The 22,750-nt window shown below is 29.0% G+C and overlaps 1 protein-coding gene across 2 annotated transcripts in view; it reads left to right on the top strand.

Moving 5' to 3' along the window:
- Window positions 1–332: 332 nt before the first annotated feature.
- Window positions 333–22,750, top strand: part of PAN2 (PAN2-PAN3 deadenylation complex catalytic subunit PAN2) — an 81,993-nt gene continuing 59,575 nt past the window's right edge. The window contains exons 1-4 of one of the 2 annotated variants that reach the window (XM_075380887.1): window positions 333–489; window positions 4,081–4,277; window positions 17,640–17,809; window positions 20,774–20,900. In XM_075380887.1, the coding sequence (XP_075237002.1) occupies window positions 432–489; window positions 4,081–4,277; window positions 17,640–17,809; window positions 20,774–20,900 (552 nt within the window). In that variant the 5' untranslated portion in view covers window positions 333–431. Of the gene's footprint in view, window positions 490–702; window positions 960–4,080; window positions 4,278–17,639; window positions 17,810–20,773; window positions 20,901–22,750 lie in introns of those variants that run through there. The other variant, XM_075380888.1, reaches the window with a different exon arrangement.

Below are 22,750 nucleotides of genomic sequence, written 5' to 3'. Positions count from 1 at the left end.
AAATTTAAAACGGTATTAAAGTAATGTAATATTTACAAATTAACATTATTACTAAAAAAGTACTTTTTAATACTTTTAAAAACCGATCGAAACATATTTAATGGATAAGATTTGTTTATTCTTTATTTGGTTTTTTACGCCGAATAATTTTTTATAAAATTGTCAATAAACGTTAATTTTCAATATTTACATGCAGCATAAAATTTATATTTTTTGGAAGTAAATCTTTTAGTTGTTTTATAAAGCGATGAGTAATATTTTATGATAATTTAGATAATAATGTTTGTTTAAAAAAACTATGTTGTTGGCATGAGCTAACCAACAAATGAAATCCTAAAGATGGCGTTACCTTGTTTTTGTTGCTAACCTAGTTTGAATAATATATATTTTTTAGCAAATGATTATTTATATAATTTTCAAATTTAAATAAGATGGATTTAAGATCTCAGAATTTACGTCCATATGATACAGGTCATGATGAGTTACTATGTGAGTCCCTATAAAAACTAATTTTAGATGTTACACGGTATTAAAATTTTGGTGGTACTTTCTGGCAGGTACATTCGTGTGAAGTTATCCGTTGTTTTATTTATTTTTCAAGCATGATTTAAATTTCTTTTTGGAATTGAAGTCTTTCGTTAAATTTTAAATTGTATATTTACTAATGTTATTTCTATTTTCATTTAGATTTCGAAACTTTTTTTAGATATTCTAATGTATTGTTTTGAAAACTTTTTCTGTGTCAGTTTTTTTAAAGTAGCACAGAAAGATGATTTAAAATTGCTCGTGTCAGCAGTAGATCTTTCCACCGTATTCAGCATTTATTTATAACATGGTTGTTTGTTAATTATAACATCAAAATAAAATATAACGAAATTTACTTCTGGTTTTTGGGTGTTTTATGTAGAATACATTGTTTTGACATATTTTATAATTGAATGAAATTCCCATTATGTCAGGTATGAAATCATTCATAAATAATTTAATTTTACTTATATTGTATTTTATTTAAGAAATTAGTGATTGAGCCTCCAGTTATTACCAATGTTGCTGTGCCACATTCAGTGGGAATCCGGAGACACTACGGTTGTGAAAGTATTATCAAATTTGTATGACTAGTGTGTTGGATTAATTTTTTTAATTTAATCTATAATGTGAATAACATTAATGGGTTTGAAAGTTATATTATGAACTATCATAATTATACTATAATAATACAAATTAAAAAATTTAATAGGTTTCACAGTTAATGCGATGATCATTGGTGTCATATAGATTTCATTAAAATGCCGTTTCCACTGGTGTTAAAAATTTCAATATTTTTAAACTTAAATCATGAGTGATGTAATTTGTTTGAATCAAGTTGACTTAAATCTATCATAAATATGATGATATATATACATCTTTTTACTTGTATCTAATAAAAATTTATCATTTCTCTTTTGAGCAAATTTAGATTAACCACTTAGTTTTTTGTTTTACTATGAAGTAATAACATAATACATTTTTTTTGTTTGTTTGTAAGTAGTGTCACTATTTTGTGTGACTGCTTAATTGCTTGTTTCAGCAATATTATGAATGTTATACCCATTCCTATTATTACCCAGCTGTGAAAACTGTTGTGCTTTAAATGGTATCTATCAAAACTAGTTTGTTAAAAAAATGTGTTTATTATAGTATATTATAGAAATGTTTGTCTTTATCCAAAAATTTATTTAAAAAAAAATATTTTAACTTACTTTTATCATGTGAGGTTTTTGCAGGTTGTTTACTAATCACAGATGGGTATGTTTGGTTTTGAGATGGACTTTTTTTAAAAAGCAAACTATCTGTTATTTGTGTTATTATTATACTGGAAGGTTTTTTTATGGAAAAAGTAACAGCTAGTTTAATAATAATAATAGTATTATAATTTGTCATTATAAAAATGATATAAGCAAACCATTATAGTCAAGTTTAGTTAACACATATTCTGTGGCTGATAGATCTACAGGTATCTCAAATGAAATTGTCCACCAATGTTTACAAATATTTAATTTACTGTTTTCAAATAATGATAAAAAAATAATAATGTTTATTACAGTGATTTTTTTATTTACAAAGTTGTTCAGTATGGTCACAATTGCCTTCAGGCATGCCTGAACATGTTTCAAAATTTTGAAAATACTCACTGAAGCATCAAAGGGAAGAATGCATTTACAATTTTGGTTATGTTATTTTACAGTTCATCCAGATTATGAGGGTTGTTCTTTTAACAGATCCTTTAGATGCTACATATAAATAAAATTGCTCTGTATAATCTGCCTGTGTAAGATTTGGGAATCTTAGTAAATAGATATGCTTTGAAATTAATCTATTCCTGTAAACTTTGTGCAGCAAATTTAGTAAAACATTGACAGTATGCATCGTTGCTCCATATGTTGGCAGTATTCTCCATAATTTTCTTCCTCATGTAATTGGCCGATGAAAGAATAATTTCATAACAATATATGTAGATGTATTGTAAAAAAATTGAATGACTATCTGCTTATGTGCGGCATGTGAAATTCCAGCTTTTTTGTTGTATAATGGTCATTCTAAGATTTCATTATTATTTTCATAGTCTAGACCAGACTATTTTGACATAAATAAAATATTTCATCCAAAAAAAATATTACATCCAGAATGTCTTCTCAATTTTCATTTGTGAAGTCCAAAAACCATTGGTGTTGGTCAACATATTTTGGAAAATCAGTATTGTGTAATCAATGCTTGTAGTTATTTTGTATGGATGAAGTTTTAAATATTTAGTGACTGCTTTGTATTTACTACTACTTGAGATTTCTGCTTCTTGTGCCAGTTTCGTTAAAAATGTTTTTGGACTTCGAGATATACAATAAGAAATGACATCAGATTTTTCTATCAGAATAGATGGTCTTCAGGACTCAGGTGTTTCTCTGATAGATCCAGTTTCTAAAAACTTATTGATCGATCAAGCTTTGCGATGTGGAACACTAAGGAACCTTTGTTGAAATATTTTCATCATATTCTGTGTACTTAACGTGGTTTTACCTAAAATATGAGCTTCAAGTGTTAAAACCTTTGTTGGATACTAGAAATAATAGGAAACCAAAGCTTTAATGGTTATGGAAATAAAAATGTATTATCAACACTGAAAACATGGAAATCAGCTGTGAGTAAAGTCAGCTGTTAGTTACACTGGTGACAATATCAGAAAACAATTCAAATTGTATTTTATTGATTGATAGTCAGTTATTTTGTTTAAGTACACAGTTATATTTGCGATACCCATATAAATATATTTTATCTACCTTATTTATTTGACTAATAATAATCGGTTGATCATAATAATTTAATTAAACAGTGATCTGAAATTTGATAATGTGGGTGTTTCACAGATCTATTTTGATACGACAGCATCTAGTACAGATTTTAGAAAAATTAATACTTTGATATTTTGTTATTAATACTTTGACTGATTTTAATAAAATCATTATTTGAAGAAAGATTCATTATTTTTATTTTTTAAGCACGCTTCTTACACTTAAAAAAATTTTTTTAAACTTTTGTTAAATTATAAAGATTTTGTTAAATTTTCTAGGGCAACTTTTATAAGACTGAAATAATATCTCCACAGTTCCCATTACCACTTGTATGGGAAACACTGTGATGATGGCTTTTTATGGATTCTTTTTAAAGTAAATTGAAATGAAGTTAATTGTTTAAATTTATTAAGTACTGGATGAGGTGGGCTATGGAGTATAGTGTTGCCAGATTCTTTTTGAGAAACCTATACCTGTGAGAAATTTAATTATCAAAAAGGGATATATATATCTTTACTTATATATCCATCACAAAACTCGCCTCCATTTCTTTTCTATACTCGTGTTTAAGACAATTTATGTTAATGAACTTCTGTTTAATAATTGGTTATATTGACTTGAATAGTAAAGCTCTTCTAAGAACATTCGTTCTTAGGATTATGTGAGAGTATTCATGTCTTGGGGTAGCATATTTGTATTTATTAAATTTTTAAATTAAAAATTCTTTAAGTAGTTATTTGCTGTATTTTTTTTATAGTATTTGAAGAGGTTGTTCCACAATTTGAAGAGAATACAAGTTTTGGTTTGGAGGAAAGTTTTGAAGAATATACAGCAGTCAGTGAAGGTGAATTTCAAGAAAGACGAACAATACTCGCAGATGGTGGTGATCATTTTGGTGTTACTGCACTTGCTTTTGATTTACAAGAGGAATTATTATGGATGGGAAATCAAGGGGTTAGTATCTATTAATTTCAAATCTTTTTCAAAGATGAGATTTTAGAACTATTTTTGGTACTTAATAGGTTATACAGGTCTCCTACTGAAATCCAATTGTTTTTTGCGTTTTACTTGTTGTAAATTTGCATAATTTATCTTTTAGTTAAATGATTATAAGTATATAATTTTTATTTTTAATGTTAATCAGTTGATGTAAGTGAGTGAAGCGAACGAATGTTATGTTTGATTAGATTATGTTGATTCCTTGTAATGACAAATTGCGCACATATGTCAACATAACCCACGCCTGCTTCGCATGCTAACCTCATCTAATTAACGTTAAATATACAAATTATATATATTTTATCTATTTAGGTGGCCAGCAGACACGAATTTCATGTAAGAATGCCTCAAAAGTATCAGCACCAGTTACATCATTATGTTGCCTCCATAAAAATTCCACTAGATACATCTCCGAATGATGTCTTGCCGTAACCTTATGTTTCTTATTTCACCACTTCGCTGAGCCCCATAACCGCTTGATATTTTGTGTATGGATTCTGTCCGTAGGATTTATGAAGTTGTATGTGTGATTTGACAGTTTGGTAACCGAAACCTACTGCAGCAAGCTGTTCAGTGTCGTAAGCTTGCCAGCAATCCGAATAAATTGTAGACCAAGGCTTAATATAGTCTTTGGTTACCTTAATCAGTGTTTCGGTGTCTTGATTCTGCACTGGAACTATTAATGCCTCCTTCGTTTCTCTATATATTCCCCCAAATACCCGTTGGTGGGGAAGCATATGGCCAATATTGTAGTGAATACTGCCTTGTCTACCTCTACTATTTTACCATAACCGCCAATTTTTTTAATATGAAATTCGTTCAATGGCTGATAACATATTTCTCGACAATACATGACTAGTCATCTATAGTTTCATAACTCATACTGAGATGTCATTGGCAGCATTTCAAACTGGGCATCTGTTCACTGTTAAAGCCCATCAGGGCTAGGAACGAGGGGGGTGGTGTGGCGACTGGAATTGTCACGAGGTGGTTGGGATGGTGATTTGTTCTTCCTCCGATTAAGTCAATCATGGCTAGGAACGGAGGGGGTGGTGTAGCAACCGGGAATGTCACACGGGTTTTCTTTTCCCTCAGGGGGGAATTGAGATGGTCATCTGTTCTGTCTAACAATACAAGAAACGTAATGCGGTTAGGAATGGAGGCGACCACCCTCGAACCATGTTCCGAATCATACGGATATTTTTTTATGACAATTTTTAGTTGTGCACCTCCAATTTGCGTATGGTTCAAAATACAAGTTATACTTGTGTTGGTTTTACATAATTTCACTCTCAGTAATAGGCCTTGTGCTTGGAAAAATTGCACTGCTTGCTGCTCAGAATTCAGTAATTTCCAAATTTTCATATTATATTTTTGTACAGCACAACATGTAAAGATAAATTCAGTGCACAGTACACTATAAAATGATAAACTAAATCAATTAGTATAGAAACAAATGTGTATTGATATCATTATTAGTAAAGTTTTATCGTGTCGAGTTGGATGTAAAGAATATGTGTAATTATTTTCTTATACGTATAGATTCATATCATAAGTAATAAATGCTTTAATAAGCCGCCACTACAAAAAAGCAACAATATTGGCGTGGGAAAAACGGGTGTTTGATTTAGGCAGTGTTAAAGATAAGCTGTAGTGGAGTGGATGAAAGTTAACGCAGTTAGAAACATGTGCTGTGTTGGAGTTTCTATTGAACAATCCCCAATGAAATCAACTCGTAAATGACTAGCTGAACTTTGTGTACTGAAGACGATAATGCAAGACCATATGAAAAAGGACTTGAAAGTTAGGCTATTTCATCCGATGTTCATCAGTAAACTGTCAGACGCAGACATGGAATGTGGTGCTGCATGCTGCTGAGCTTTATTAGAAAAATTTCCTGTTGCAGTGTGCTGTTGAAAGACGCTTTTTACTGACAAATGTGCAATCTGTCGCAGTTCGCGTGCCAGAAATTTTATTTTGGGTAAAAGAAAATCCTTATTACAAGACAGAGTCTGAAAGAAATTTACTGCACGTTATGATACGGGCTGGAATGACAGCTTGTCTTTTGTTAGGCCAGTGAATGCACAAACTTATTTAGAGATGTTGGAGCCATGGTTAATACCGCAGCTTCAAGAGAAGGATCTCATGGAATGAGTATAGTTGCAGTGGAATGGACCACCTGCACATTTTGCTCTATCAGTCCGTGTGTTTCTGAATGAAAAATTTCCAGGATGTTGGATTGGCCGCAGTATCCCAGTGTCACCAGCTCCGTTATCATGGCAATCACAAAATTCTGATCTCACCAATCCAGACAATTCATTATGGAAAATTATCAAGGCACACATAACTGCATATTGCTACATCACAAATGAAGAATTGTGTGACGTGAAGGACGCCTTTCATAACATAATACCAGAAATGCTGGTCGCATGTCACAGAGGATGTGGTGATGTGTAGAATTGTACGTGCAACATGAGTACAAACACACAGGCTCACTTGACCATTAAAATTAATACTTTGTATCAAGTGAGTAAATAAAATAATTCATTATTATATCGCATTTTTAATTTATAACTCATTAAAAATTTTTAGTTTTAACTTTAGGGAATATGATGATTTCCCGGCCATTCTGTATAGATATTTTTATTTATTTATTTTTTTTTTTTTTGTAAAAACTCTAAATTGTTGGTCTTTTCACCAACAAACAGATTTATATCTCTTATTTTAAAGGTCAAGTAGATTCAGTTTCAGAAATAATAGTCTTTTGTCTGAATTTGTCATCAAGTAAATGTTAATTAAATATTGCATGAGATATGATAAAATTATATTGGTCTATTGACCTTTATAACAATTTAAACAATTTTTTTTCTGCAAAGTGAGAATTAAATGTGTATGCTTATTTTATGTAATAATTGCAGTTAAAAAAAAGCTATTTATGATAATTGGAGATAAATATATATATATAAAAAAAGTTATGAAATAAATGTTAGTAATTGCAGTAATAAATGCAAATGAAAAATAAAATAAAAAAGTATATAAAATAAATCAAGTAAATGTCATATATATATTTATTTGATAAGATTGTCTTTAAATTATGTAGGTAGACATTAGTCTTAACATTTAGCTATTGAAAACTGTGGACAGGAAAATACATGCTATGTATTTTAAATTATACTTATTTTTGTAAAAAAAATTTATGAAGGTTTGACCTTTCTTACTTTTTCCTTCTATTATATTTTCCAATTAAAATTCTCTGTACATTTTGTTATAAAGAAAAGCATATCAAAAATGTATGGTTTAAAATAACGTGTAGATATAACCAAAAAACATAGATTGTGCTTCATTTAATAACATTTAAAAATGTATAATTATTATTATTTTTAATTGATTATATATGGGCATAATGAAATTTGTAAGATAGAAGGTGTAGTTACGAGAATTTTAAGTTTTATTAAAAATTGCTAAAAAAAATTAATTAAACAATAAGTGTTATATATCAATTTAAACAGAAAATTTTATATGGATATGAAAGTATTAATAAACATACCTACATATAAATGAAAATCCAAATGATGAATTGGAAAAAAATATTTAATTAATTTAATAAAAAAAATAATAATATAAATTATATTATAAAGATAATTTAATTTATCTAATTTCATCAGCACATAATTAAATTTAAAAATAATGTTATAAAAAATATATACAAATTTCACATATTTTACTGTTAAATTCATTTAAAAAAATACATTAATCATTAAAACAAAAATAAAAAAACGCAATAGTATACAAAACAAAACACAAATTGAAAATTCAGTCAGTGTCACTCTTGGAGGCTTTCCTCTTCATATCAATATTTGTTTGCCTCCAGAAATGCTCAAGCTTATGGAAACAAGTTTGATGAACTTCATAATTGCATGATGGACCCAGTAATTGAAAATGAAGTTACAGCATTTTATGGATTGATCTGGAGTCAAAACATTGATTAGCAAAATTCTTTTTTGATTCTAGAAAAATAGCCCCATGATTTTTTTTTTGCAAACTTATGTTTTAAATTTTTTTCTGATGAAGAACCGGTATGCTGCCATTACATAGATTGCATTTTGGATTCCACTGTGTAGTGAGCTACCCGGGTTTCATCTTGGTCACAATAGACTTGAGGAATTCTTCACCTTCTAGCTCATAACGGTCAATAAACTCCTAAGCCCAATGTAAACTATTTGTTCTGTGTTCTGATAACATTTGTGGTACCCACTTATAACTGAAGCGCACACAGTTTTAAAAAATTCAAAGAGTTGGTTACATTTCATATAGCACTGTTCGACCTACTTCTGGACACATTTCATGAAATTTATCATTCAGTCAAATAACAGTCTTTGTGAATCAGCCATTAGAGTTTGTTAACAAACTCAATTGTCACAGCCAGCAGATAGTAGAGTGTCACAGACAATTTCTCTGTCTGTCACAATCGACAGTCTTTTGCTTCTCTATTTGTCACCTAGGCTTGTTCTCTTCACTTGGACTTTCCTTTCATGCAGGAGTGCCAATTTTGAAATGAAAAATTTTCCTCTGAGCTACAGGTATATTGAAACTTTACTTTCCAAACATACCTTATGATTCATTCCGTACTCTTTCATTCCTTCCTCAAGCCTGTTAACAAATTTTGAAGTGTGTGTGTTACTATCAGCTAGAATTACCATATTACTAGCAAACCTTCTGCATTTTATTTTCCGTTCTTCTATTCTTATTCCTTCTTCTCTTCTAATATATTCTTTATCATACCTTAAATTAAATTTTGAACAATGTTGGTGAGAGGCAGAATTCTTACCTAACATCTCGACCTAGACCCACCCAGTCAGTCATAGTTTTAGTTACATTTATTGCTGCTGTTTGGCTCGTGTACAATTCTCTATTTAATCTTCTGTCTTTGTATTGCACTTTTTTCTCTTTAAAAATCTTATAATTTTATTTTTTAATCGTATCATTTTCTCCCATTTGATTTTATAATAAATGCCTTCTTTAAATCTATGAAATATATACTCATTCCTGCACCTCTTCAACTAGAATTAGTACATGAATTAATTGTTAAAACTAGGAGTGGCTTCATGAAAAGGAAAGGAAGGGCAGTGATGACATCAGGTTATTAAGAATAGTTAATTTAATTAATTGCATTGCTTCTTCACTGACATTATCTACAAAATATGAAACTTCCCAAGCTCTGGTTTCATTTAATAATAAAATCTTTTTAAATCAATAAAGTGAAAAAGGTCGATATAAGATACAGATTTTATTTCAGTATTAATATTAAAAATAAATGATAATGATCAGTAATCTGATAATTGAGTCGTGTAGAGTTTATATTAAAAGAGCTTTTAACAAAAGCAATACCTATGCATGATTCATCAAAATTATGTCCGATTCAATTTCTTTTATTAAAATAACCTTCAAATCTTAATTCGTAAATGAAATTTAACACTCCCAAAATAATTTTTGTTTATATCAATATTGAGATCATCTAATATTTACGATTTTTTATTTGTTTATTACGTATCAAATAGTTATACACATCCTTAATAAAGATTTCGTTTTTATAATCAGGACTTCTGTAAAAAACACTTACAGTTAATGTATTTTTATTCTTTAAAGGTATATGTGTTAATATGCATATTACCTTATATACTGATTTATTTAATAATAAATCAGTCAGTCGTAAATTATCATTAGTTACTTTATGTTCAGTGTTGTAATAAAAATCACAACCCCACCTGCTTTGTTTAATGTGTTTTTGTTCGTATGTAAAGTGTAACCATTAATATAAATAGCATTCTTTTTTCGTTTAATCTTCAGTATAAATAATCATTTTTTTGGTTTTGATATAAGTTGATGTAAAAGCACTTTTAATTTAACAATATTTTATTTCAAAATTCTTGTTACCATTATCACTTGATATTAAATTAAAATCAGATATTTTTTCAAAAATTTCTTCATTGACAGCATACTCATTGGCTGAAATCATACCATTTCCTTCTTCATTGCTTATATATATATATATGTATACTAACTTCTAGATCAGTGATTCTTAACCTTTTTAGTTCCTTGTCCACTAAAAAGTAAAAAAAAAAAATGTAATGAATATTTTGCAATCCTCCCAACCAATGAAATCTAGTTAAAACTATTTAGCTGTGTTGTTAGTGACAGGTTTGAACATTCCTGTGTGAAGTTTAGAAATATGAGCAATTTGCAGGTTCTATCTTTATGTGTACGTGCTCCTTGTAATTTGGTCTGCTTGCATAAGATTTACTGCGAGAGTGTCGTGTTCAAGCATGCATGTGATATGTTTGAACACATCATGCTCTCAGCAGTGTAAAATAGAAATAAGGGATTTCAGAACATCAGTTTAGTTTTAATTGTGTCTGGTGCCTTTATTTAGTTTTTAAAATCGTAGTTTCATTGAAAATAATAATAATTTAGGTTTCGATTTTTTGGTGTGATCGAAAGATGTAACTGTTTTTTTCCCCAATTAGATTCTTATGCAAAATTGGTAAAATTGTGAACAAACAGAGTGAATCATTTAAAAATGGCTCACACATCCACATCCAGTGAATTGATTGGTAAAAAGACAAGATTGTATTATGACAATTATTTAAATTATGGTTTCACCTCTGGATAGAAAGCCCACAGTGCTTTTCCTCAGATGAAAACATGAAGCCATCAAAATTAATTCGACATTTAAAAATTAAACATTTGGTTCATTAAAGTAAACCTTTCAAATTTTTTGAAAAAAAAATTTATTTTCAGAAATTAACTTGCTTCTTTTTGTAAAGACATACTGATAAAAGTTCTTTTGAAGCATCTTATCTCATAGCATTAAGAGTAGCTAAGATTTCCAAATCCCATATAATCTGCAAAAACCTCATATTGCCTGCTGTGATTGAAAAAGTAAGTGTTTTAATAGGCGTGGAAAAAGCAAAAAAATTGAAACAATTTTGCTTTCTAATGATACAGCAGCATCATGGCAAATCGATAACACGGCTGCCAATGTTCATGTCAGATAATTCAGCAAATGAATTTTTTAGTATTCAATTTTATGAATCAACAGATGTAGCAAACATTCTCAGTTTTTATGTTTTGTGAGATATGAATGCGGTAGGGGCAGATCAATCAAAGAAAATATGTTCTTTTGCAATTCAGTATCTTTTCATGCAACAGGAAAATGTCTTTTTGATGTTTTTATAAAACTACTACAAACTATAACACGTGTTGGACAAAACGTATTGCATTATGCAGTGATTTACAGAAGTGATAACAAGAAAGAACAACGGATTTCCGAAAAAATTAAAAGATTGTTTTGTACCAAGGACAGAATGAACACACTGCTTCTTTCACAGACAGGCTCCTGCCCCAAAAAATATACTTAAAAATCTCAAACAATTGTAAAGATGTAAAAATGGTTAATTTTACTAAAAATTGACCATTACAGAATAGGCTGTCTGCTAAACTGTGCAAATAAATGGGCAGATAGAAAAAATTTCTTTTCCATGCAGCAATCAGCTGGTTATTTCAGGGGAAAGTGTTAACACGGTTATTGGAATTGCGAGATGAAAAATTAATAATATTTTTCCAGGACTTCACTCTTAATGTTTACAGAATAATGAGTATATGTTGCTGTTGGTTTACTTAACTGATGTATTTTCGCATTTAAACAATTTGAATGTGAATTGACAAGGACATCATATAAACATTTTATTAATGACAGACAAAGTTCATGGTTTCATTAAGAAGCTTTTTATTATGTTTTACCACTCGCTTCCAATTATTTTGATAAAAATTTGAATGAAGAAGACACTATTATTCACCACAGTTTGGATAGCATGAAGAGGCATTTGCGTGAGCTAAAAATTCAGTTTGTGGACTATTTCCCGGAAGATAAAAATAATTTCTTAAAGAGATGTGTACTGAATCCACTTCATGAAAACTTTGCAGCTGCTAAGTTACCAGTTGGGATTCACGACTAGTACATCGAAATGTTGGTAGAAAATATTTTATCATTTTCGCCATGTCTTACCTCTGTGGAAAGGGTTTATCGTCTATGGTTGTGCTAAAAACTAAATATATAGCAATCGTCTTTTATCACTTAAAACAATTTTCTTTTGTGTGTTTCTAAAACAGATCTACGTAAAGAGAAACTTTGAAAGGAAAAACAAACACAACCGTCTCGTTAACTTATTTTCTTTACATGTGTACCTATAAATGTATATAAAATGTTTATAATAAATTATTTTTTTTATAAAATGATTTCATTATTATTTACGTGTAGTTGTAGGCTATTTATGACCCTTCTTTCATATCATCGTGACTCACAGGTTGAGAAGCGCTGCTCTAGGTTGTTGAACATACACCAAGAATATTAGATTGGGTTAAATAGATTATTAGTTTTTTGTTACCGTGTTAGCAGAAGCCAATTTTAAGTCTCACAAATTACTTATCATTATCTGGATGATCAATTGGTCTGTTCTGATGATATTTATTATTAAAACTGATGCAATTAGTATATTTTTTAATATTCTTATTTTATTGCATTCTATGTTACAATGATTACCAGCACAAGTTCTGCAATCAGTTCTATCTGTATATTTTTTAATATTATGTTCATAATTATGGCAGTTAAAATACAGATTTAAATTATAAACATTTTAGATTATGCATCTGTTTGTACCAATAAACACTTTTTTTATATCATGAGTAGATCATAAGCATTAGCATCTATTTGCACTCCAAAACAGTTTTTCTAAACTGTCCCCACAGCTCTTATGGCCTGCAATCCATCCACTCATATCAATGATAGCACACATCCTCAAACAAATCTGAGCCTACTGGCAGAACACCATCGCCTGCACTGCAGGATAGAGGAGTGCAAAGGGTTTATACTGATATTCAAGTCTTTATTTTCTATTGATTTTATTTTGGTACTTAGTAAAATCTTAACGCTATATTGTCAGTTATATTGTTTCTTTTGATGGATATTGCTTTCCAATTGAATAAAATCCAAAGTTGCAAATTCTTCATCAACTTCAATTATTTTAATTTTAGGATCATTCAATTTGTCGATTTTAATGTAATTATCTGTAGATTATAATCCGGTTAAAATATCTTTAGTTTTATTGACATCTTCACTTTTATTGTACTTTATTATAATATTATTTTTTTAAATAGTTTTTAATTAATAGTATTTTGATTTCTTGACTAATCTTTAGTTACTGATTTTATGACCATTTTTTAAACGTAACTAATGAGGTTTCTGATAAAAGCTTATATCTGGATGAAAAAAAATTCCATAGAATATAATTTATTATTTGGTTAAAATAAAGTTTATCTTTCTTCAGTGTTCTTTTTTCTCACAACTTCATCTGAAATTGAAAATATTGTCAACTCTTTAAAATTGAAAATGACACCGGGTATTAATGTTATTAATATTAGATCAATTAAGTTAATAGTTGAAATCATCTCTGAAGTCCTAGCATTGATCTGTAATATGAACACAGCTAAAGGGGTTTACGCACAATATCTGAAAAAAATTGTTACTGTTCCAATAGATATGGCAGAATTGTTATAATAACTACAGATTGATAGCTCTTCTATTTGTTGTTGTAAAGATTTTTGAAAAACTTGTTAGAACATAACTGTTTAGAGCTACGTTTAAAAAATTCATTTTAGTAAAAAACAATTTGGATTTAGAAAAGGGCTCAAGACGGAAGATGCAGTGTTAAATCTTCTGATATCTATGAGGGGGGGTTAATAATGAAGAGAAAGCTGCAAGCCTTTTCCTTGAAATTAGAAAGCATTTGATACTGTAGGGCATCATATTCTTTTAAGTAAACTAAATAATGAGGTATTTGAGGGATCTGCAATGACTGGTTCATGAGCTTTTTGTCAAATACAGCTTAACAAGTCCATATTTCTGACACATTGAGCGCTGACGGTTTAATAAAATATGGGGGGGGGGTATCATAGGATTCAGGATTCTCGACCAAACTGTTCCTAATTTTTGTTAATGACCTGTGTGAAGGAAAACTGAATGGGAAGCTCATAGCTTTTGCCAGTGATAAAGTACTGAGCTGAGATCTTTTGCATTTGGTGTATGAGGAAAAAGCATAATCTATGATATCATGTAAATGCGTTGTGTATAGATGTAGGAAAAACTTTCCTATAAGTTAAGGCAAATTCAGACCAGCCACTAATCTTTAAAATGCACTCTGTTGGATGCAAATCAGCTGCCTGTGGATGTGGGGAGGGATTGAGGAAGGTGACTATATCAAATATCTTGGCATAACAGTACTCCTAACTGAGCTGGAATTACCATATTTAAAAAAAGATCTTATATGTCATAAATTATACTTTATCCAAAGGTTATATAGTAAATTTGTTATACTATGCATTAGTTCAAAGTAAACCTCAGTATGAGATAGTGGTATAGGGATGTGGTTATCTCCTAATAATTAAACCACTTATGTTAGGTTAGAAATTTATAATAAAGGTAATAGTTAAAAATTCTTGTACTTATTCCTCAGTGTTGTTAGATTTCATAAAAACGCTACCTGTTGTAATGGGTACCATGATTCGACTTCGGAAAAATTTGATATATCTTCACGTTTCACATCTATCTTAGACCCCAAAACCACCATCAGTTCAAAGTTTATACATACATTTATATATATATTTCACTTTCTTGTGGACACAATAACTGCTGTAATTTTATGCCAATCACTTTCAAATTGTTACATAAAATATAATGGCTCAAAATCTCAATCGAGTACGTTAGTGGGCAAAATCGAACCGTAGGGCTGGAAATGAGGGGGCTTTTTCAAAAAAACGAAAAATCGCTATAACTTTCTTATTAGGTAAAATATCAAATTTGTTTAAAGTTCCTACTATTCTTTGGATAAGGGCCTAAAACTTATCCAAGTAAAGGTTTTTGATATCACCAACCATTGGCCCAGGGGGTGGAAAAAATGGGGTTTTGAAGACAAAAAAAATATCATACCTCCTTTAATAGGCACAGTATCAAATATGTTTAAAGTGGTCGCTAATCCTCTAAACATTACCTAAAACTTTTATCTGTATCAATTTTTGATATTACTAACCTTTACGACAATGGATGACCAAAATGTTGCTGGAATTGTAAGAAAATGGGGCTTGTCATATGCTGTGAAACATCTTCTCACATGCAGTCACTGTCATATTGATTAAATTTGAAGTTTTTCTTAACTTTAAATCTTTTTTATCTCTTACTTAGCACTGGTGAAATCTACCTCCAGCTTCCGACATGCCAAAAGAAATTTTTTTTTTTGTTTAGAGAGAGTTTCTTCTGCTGAGATATTTATATTTTTATAAAGTTCTTGAAGTATTTTACATTAAAAGTGGCCAATACTCATATAACTTCACAAATACTAATTGTAATTTAAGATTGATGAGTATAATTCCTCCTACAAGACCCCACAAAGAAATACTCTGTAGATTCTATCTATGTGTGTCTCACCACATATTCAGGACAGTGTCCCCTTAAGACACATTAAATGAGTAGGTGTTTTTAGGAGCACATTAAAGAAGTTGCTACTGCATGAATAATACTGGATAATGAATAATATCGTCTAGTCTTACCCAACACCAAACTAGAATTTAGAAAAGTATTGAGTTATCATCGTCTAGCAATAGTCTTAATTTGTTTTAGTACTCTTAAACTGCATTTTTAAAAATATTCTGCATCTTTTAATGGATGCAAAATTTAATTATAAAGTGAAGTATAACCAATATGCTGTGTATGCTCGTTGATACAAGTGAATGTTATATAATTATAGTTATTATATGCAATGGAAAGTAAATAAGAATTCATTAAATTCTATTATTTTATTATTGTGTGCTCTACACAGAATAACTTTTTTGTTGTAACAAATTTATGTTACACAGGTAACCCTCAGGATACCTAATTTCTTGCTTTGCATTCTATTATTTAGCTTTAATAAGTCAGCTAATCTTAAGAGTAATTTCAATAAAAAATATAAAAATGTAAATATATTTTTGGATATAACTTCAAATTTCAGATTTTGTAAAATAGTATTAATTTTGGTGTAAATTATTTTGCGAAAAATAATGTAATGAGACCTGCCTATCATCAATTAAAGTGTTGTACGGTTATTTGGTATTGATTGTACTAAATGATAAAAAGTCATGTTTAAAATTTAATGATGGATGAATTAGACTCAAAGTTTCATCGTTTGTCACAAACTTGAAATGTACTGTCGACAAAATCTTCGAAGATATGACTTGATAAAGACTTGACGAGTTGTTTATTTTTTTTAAAACATTCTCATTCTTTGTATGGTGAAATCATATAATAATATCCAGACTAAAACAAAATTTACCCACAGTAGTTTCCGCAACAATTGATTGACTGATACAAAAGCAGAAGAATGGTGATGGGGTAAAAGTACTAATGTTTTTGCTTTTTTTAATAATGATAGGCAGGGGAGATAATTTCTTGATCTGACCATCATAAGAACTGCGGATATATCATTTTACTCTTTGAGAGGTAATGTTCAGTTACTTGATGGTGTCATAAACTTGCTAACTCATAATGGTAATTTTCTGTGATCTGAAAGCATTGTTTTATAGGAATAAATATCAGTTGCTATTGTTAGATATTCAAAAGATTATGTGAAAATAAAAAACCAAAAATTATAGAACAGATCTTTTTCTTTTCAGTCTTCTGCATGACAGTGATTACTCCATGTTGTTGCAACTCTTTGTTGAGAGGTTTTCAATCATCTACTCTACAGTTTAGCTTTTTTGTAGTTTTTAATTGAAAATATTTTAGAGATGAATGAATAGTATAACCATGGTATTTGAATTCCATGAAAAAGTGTAAATTTTTATTTTTACTAGGTTGTTAAGTAAAGAAATAAATTTATTTACTATGTTAAGAAAATATAAAATAGAATAATACATATCTTTTCTTAATCTTCTAACGCTTAACTGAAATTTCAAGATTATACTTGTATAATTAGTCTACAATATTGTCATTGTATCACATTTAACATAGATCTATACCTTTTTTGAATTTTAAAAACTGTTTTTAAATTAATAAATCTCATTACAAAATAATTATATATTTTATTTGTAACTAAATAAATTACTGTGTATTAATTTGTGGTGATTTTCCTTAAAACACATGCACTAGATTACATACTTGTGAAATCGCATACTTTTCTAAATTAACATGTAATTTATATCTTATTCATGTATTTTTTTCTCTTTTTTTAGGGTCACGTGACATCATATTACGGTTCTGAATTACAAAAGCATACATCATTTCAAGTCCATGCTACTGAAGATATCCGTTGTTTACATACAATTGATGATGGTATATTAGCATTAACACCTAGTTCATTGAGATGTCAGATGCGCAGAGGGATACCGATTTTCACTCATACGTTAGTATTTCTTCTCTTCTAGTTTTTGATAGTTTACAAATTGGAAAAGCAAATTGTAGAGGAGATATTATATTTAAATTATTAGAGAAAGGAAAATAAAGTTTACTGTGGCTGTACTGTTTAAATAACAGTTAAAATATATATATATATATGTATACACACATAAGAGGGTGTATCCAAAAATAACTAGAATTATTAAAAAAAAAAAAAAAGTTTAAATAATTTTTATCAACTGAAATTTCAAAGTAGTTAGTATCTTCTTAAAAGTACTCTCTATATGTCTTTCTTTTTCCTGTTTAGCCTCTGGTAACTACCGTTTAGATAATTCTTCAAAGGATGAATGAGGATGATATGTATGAGTGTAGTCTTGTACATTCTCAGTTCGACCGTTCCTGAGATGTGTGGATAATTGAAACCCAACCACCAAAGAACACCGGTATCCACGATCTAGTATTCAAATCCATGTAAAAATATCTGGCTTTACTAGGACTTGAACGCTGTAACTCTCGACTTCCAAATCAGCTGATTTGGGAAGACGCGTTAACCACTAGACCAACCCGGTGGGTTACTCTCTATATGTCTGAATGCACTTTTGCCAACTCTTTTTTCCATTGTTGGAGATATTTTGAAATTCCTAAATGCCCAAGGTCTGTAGTAGTTTACCTTTGATTTCCTTCTTGATATATAAACACTTTCAAGTAGCTGCAATGTATCTTCTGAAATGTAAATGATATTCGGCTGTATGTGACGCTTTCATAGCAGGGAGTGACTGTCATTATTCTCAGGAAAAGCCACTCTCAGTATCTTAAATGCTTGATACATATTAAAGTCATAAGAAATGCTAAGACTAATGTAGTGCAACAAATTAATGTGCCATTTCTGTGAAAAATAGCAGTCTGAAGACTGTGCGTGAATTGGTGTGGAATTTGAAACAAAAATAAATCTTAAATTGTGCGATAATTTCTTTACATCAGATTTAGTTTTTACACAAATTACTAATATTATAAGATTACCTTGTTTCTAGTGGAAAAAATTAGTTTTAAATTGAAATAATTTTTCTTATTTTCCTGGTTATAACTGTATTACTGCTGCAGCAGCATTGCTGTAACAGGAAATATCTCGTATTATTTTGTTTATTTTTTGGTGTTTGTTATATTTTTCAAGTAAAATGTTAGTAATGTTGTTTGTTTCTTGTATAAAATAAGGTGTTCTGTTTTAGTTTTATTATCTACGTTATTTTGTTCTAGTTTTCTTATCTATATTATTTTAAGTCATAGTTATTCTAGTTTTCCTTTAAGTTGTGGTTATACATACATTCTTTGTTAAATTGAAATCTTTGTTTCTCAGCATTCTTGTCCAAACAATGTTACTAAATATTTCTTTTCTTTAATTTTGCAAAACAATGTAGGCTAATTTTTGTGAAAAATTTTTAAGCAATCTTAGGTGCGATCCAATTATTGAAAAAAAATTGCTTTAATTGGTTTTTATTTCTTATCCGTATTACTTTTAGTTACAATGATGTTCATTTTTAAGCAAGAAACTTATTAATTGTTTTTTTTTGTAATTTACTGAACAATTTTTCACAAAAATTAGCCTAATTTTAAATGAATATTGTGGAAAAATAATTAGAATATAAAGTTTAAAAATACGATTATAATAATAAATAATAAAAAAAGGTGTGAGTCCGGCAGGTATGGGGATGATGGAGGCTGGTAGAGTAAATGACAGTAGTATGACAATATGAGAGTCAGGAAAGTTTTACTAATATGGTCAGAAGAAGTCAGTAAATGTAGGAAAAACAAATGTTAACATTTAGTGGGAATTCTGATGTTTTTTTTTTTTTTTTTATAAATTTAAGCTACTTAAGTAAATAATTATTCCATTAAATAAACTTTTACGCCTCAAAAAAAGATGGGTTGAATGGGCATGTAATTTGACAAGAATCAATTTTATTTAATTTTAATTTTCAAGATTGAAATCCAGCTGTATTAGGTATTAATACATATGAAGTATGAAATGAGAATTTAAAAAAAAAAGAAAGAATCACACGGTCTAGACCACCTGGCTTAAGAATTTTAAATTATAAAATATTTGTTGAATTTTTATAATTTGTGATTCATTGTCTGTGTTTTAAGTAGTGACTGTTATTAGAAATGTTATATGAAATACCTGTTGAACAAGGGTAGCCAAATGAGCTGTGACAATTCTTTCACTAAAAATTTTTTGTACTCCAATGTAGCATTTGGCTATTTAAGGGTTCACTCCCAATGTTTTTACTTTATTAATACTATAATTTTAATACCGCATGGTTTTTTAAAGTAAAAATATAAATTTTAAATTTTGTCAAGGAAGTCAAATTGACAAAATATTTTTTTCTGAACATTTTGTTCTTTTTTACAATTGTGAGTTAAATCAGTAAATATTTACAATTTTTGTATTCATGAAAGTCAAATAATAATAATAATAATAATAATAATAATAATAATAATTTATAAATAATAATTTTTATTTAAAACTAAGTAAAATTTGCTTAACCTAACTTTGCTTAATTTCAGTTTAAACAGGGAAAGTTTTGTATTCCTTTACTGGATTTTTTAAGCTTGATAAATTTTAACTAGATGTTAAATTAAAAGAATAATTTTTAGAGCCAATTTTCATTTTCAAAATTTAACTTTGTTACTTTAATTGAATATTCTTTTTTCTAAGAAACTTTTTTGTGTAAAGTATGAATAAATTTATAAATTTTATTAATTTTTAAAATTGACTTTTCTTTTGCCCTTCTAGGGTTTTTATTTTTTTATGTAATTTAGATAATTATATTTTTTCTTTATGCATTTTTTGAATATGGATTCTGATTTGTGCTTATGACATATTATATATAAAAGTAAATTTAAACAATTTTTTTTCACTTATTTTGCCGCTAAGATGCATTATAATTGATTATATTATTTAATTACTTTACAGTTCTGCAAATATGGATGAGATGCAATGTTTATTACAGTTATCTCAGTCTCCACACACATTATTGCTCGGTGGTCATAGTCGAAAGTTAGTAGAGTTTAATTTAAATCAGTGTCAAGAAATAAATTTGGTAAGTTATAAATACATTATTGATTTTTAGTAATTACTTTAGTTCCATTCATACTGTTTACGCCAATGCGTAAAGTTGTTTTATTTCAATAAATTCAAGGTTATGGTTGAGTCTTGTAGTTATTACAGGCTTGGTAAATTTATTTTGCATTTTTGTAAGGCTTATCTTATGTATACTTTTAAAATAAGTTTTTTTTTGGTTTGTTGTTTTCGTTATCAATTTCTCTCGGCTCCAGTTTGACTTACTGTTGCATCATCATATTGGTGTCAGCTTATTTCTCTCACGCATTATTTATTGCTGTTTAGTCTTAATATATATATTAATCATAAGTGTTTTTGTTCTCACCAATTTTAATGTTGTTGTCAAAGTTCCTAGAAGTCTAATTTTCTTTGTCTACGATCACGTCATTTCTTCAATTTGTGCGTATTCAGAAATTATTTTACCAGTCTTACGTAATTCTTTAGTGGTCTGTTGTTTGTAAATTATTTTTGTTCCCAAATTCCACACGTTTTCTCTAATCATTCTTATACTAACACTTAGACACTACTCTTGTTGTCAACACACATACACACTCTTCTGTCCATTGCCTTGTTCGTTTCCCCTACTTCTCACTACGCCAGCTTTGTTCATTCCAGTTCAGTTTTTCATGTTGTTTGGATGCACGGGCTGGTCCCCGGCCCGGGGACCAGCTTGCGGTTCTCTCTCTCTCTCGCTTTGTGTGTTAATACTCGGTCACTATTTCGTCTAGTTCTACTCGTCAGTGTTTCGTGATTTCACTGATTTCTATGTTTTGTTTTGCCTCGTTTCTTTATTAAGTTAATTTTCAAATTCAGTAGATATCGTCTCTGTTGATAGTGGTTCATTTGCTACAACCCAGCCAAGTTTATCGATGCAGAATTCTCTCCAAACTCATTACTACAAATCTGAGACGCTCCGTATTACTCAATTTCTAAACAACGTTTCACCTCTGTATTTTTGATAAGCCATTATAGACTATGCCTAGGATTAACTGTATGTATTCATGTGTACTTTCATTCACGAGTTCATCTTTTGCAAATATTTATGTGTGATTAAGGCAAGTTCAAATTATTCATTATTTATATTAAACAGTTTTGTTATTAGTAAAATCAGTGAAATACTCAATTTATTGTACATTTTGAATTTGAAATTCAAGTTGGGTTTAAAACCATTTTTTCACTCAAGTATAGTCTTGCAAGTTGGCTTAGATAAAGGTTATGTTATTATTTTTTTTTCATGTGTAGCATATTTTATGTGCTAGTAATGCCAACTATTGTTATTATCAAATCTACTTGTAATTAAATACCACTCAGAATTATAAAAAATATGTATGTCACAAGCATTAATGAACATGAATGTGTCGGTTAATAACATTTTATATTACTCCATTGACTCTTGTAACTGCACAACCTTTTGATTTCATTTGGAAAATATCAATTTTAATGAGACAGTTATTATAGTCATCTGACAATAATTATTTAATTTTGTTTCTTTTTTTATTTTAAGTACTAAAATTTGTTATTCAGACTTCTGATATTTCACGTAATTTCAATGTTTTAGATTCTTGCTGTTATTAATAATTTTAATCAATGTTAAATATTGTTTTGCTCTATCAAGTATTATATTATTTTTACAAATTAGAAAAAAGAAGTCATTAAATGAGAATGGCTAAGAAACTCAAATATTTTCAAGAAAGCTTACTTACTAAAATTAACTCTTTTTATATGATTACTTCACAATTTGATTATATTGTAATTAACTCTTTTTCATACTGGAATTATTGTAGTTTATTTTTCTAATTTAATGCCATTTGTTCATTGCTAATTTTCATT

This window comes from Lycorma delicatula, chromosome 13 (assembly GCF_047948215.1).
Source record: "Lycorma delicatula isolate Av1 chromosome 13, ASM4794821v1, whole genome shotgun sequence".
Classification (NCBI taxonomy): Eukaryota; Metazoa; Arthropoda; class Insecta; order Hemiptera; family Fulgoridae; genus Lycorma; species Lycorma delicatula.
Note: the sequence above shows the minus strand (reverse complement) of the source record. Positions and strands in the feature narration are given on the sequence as shown.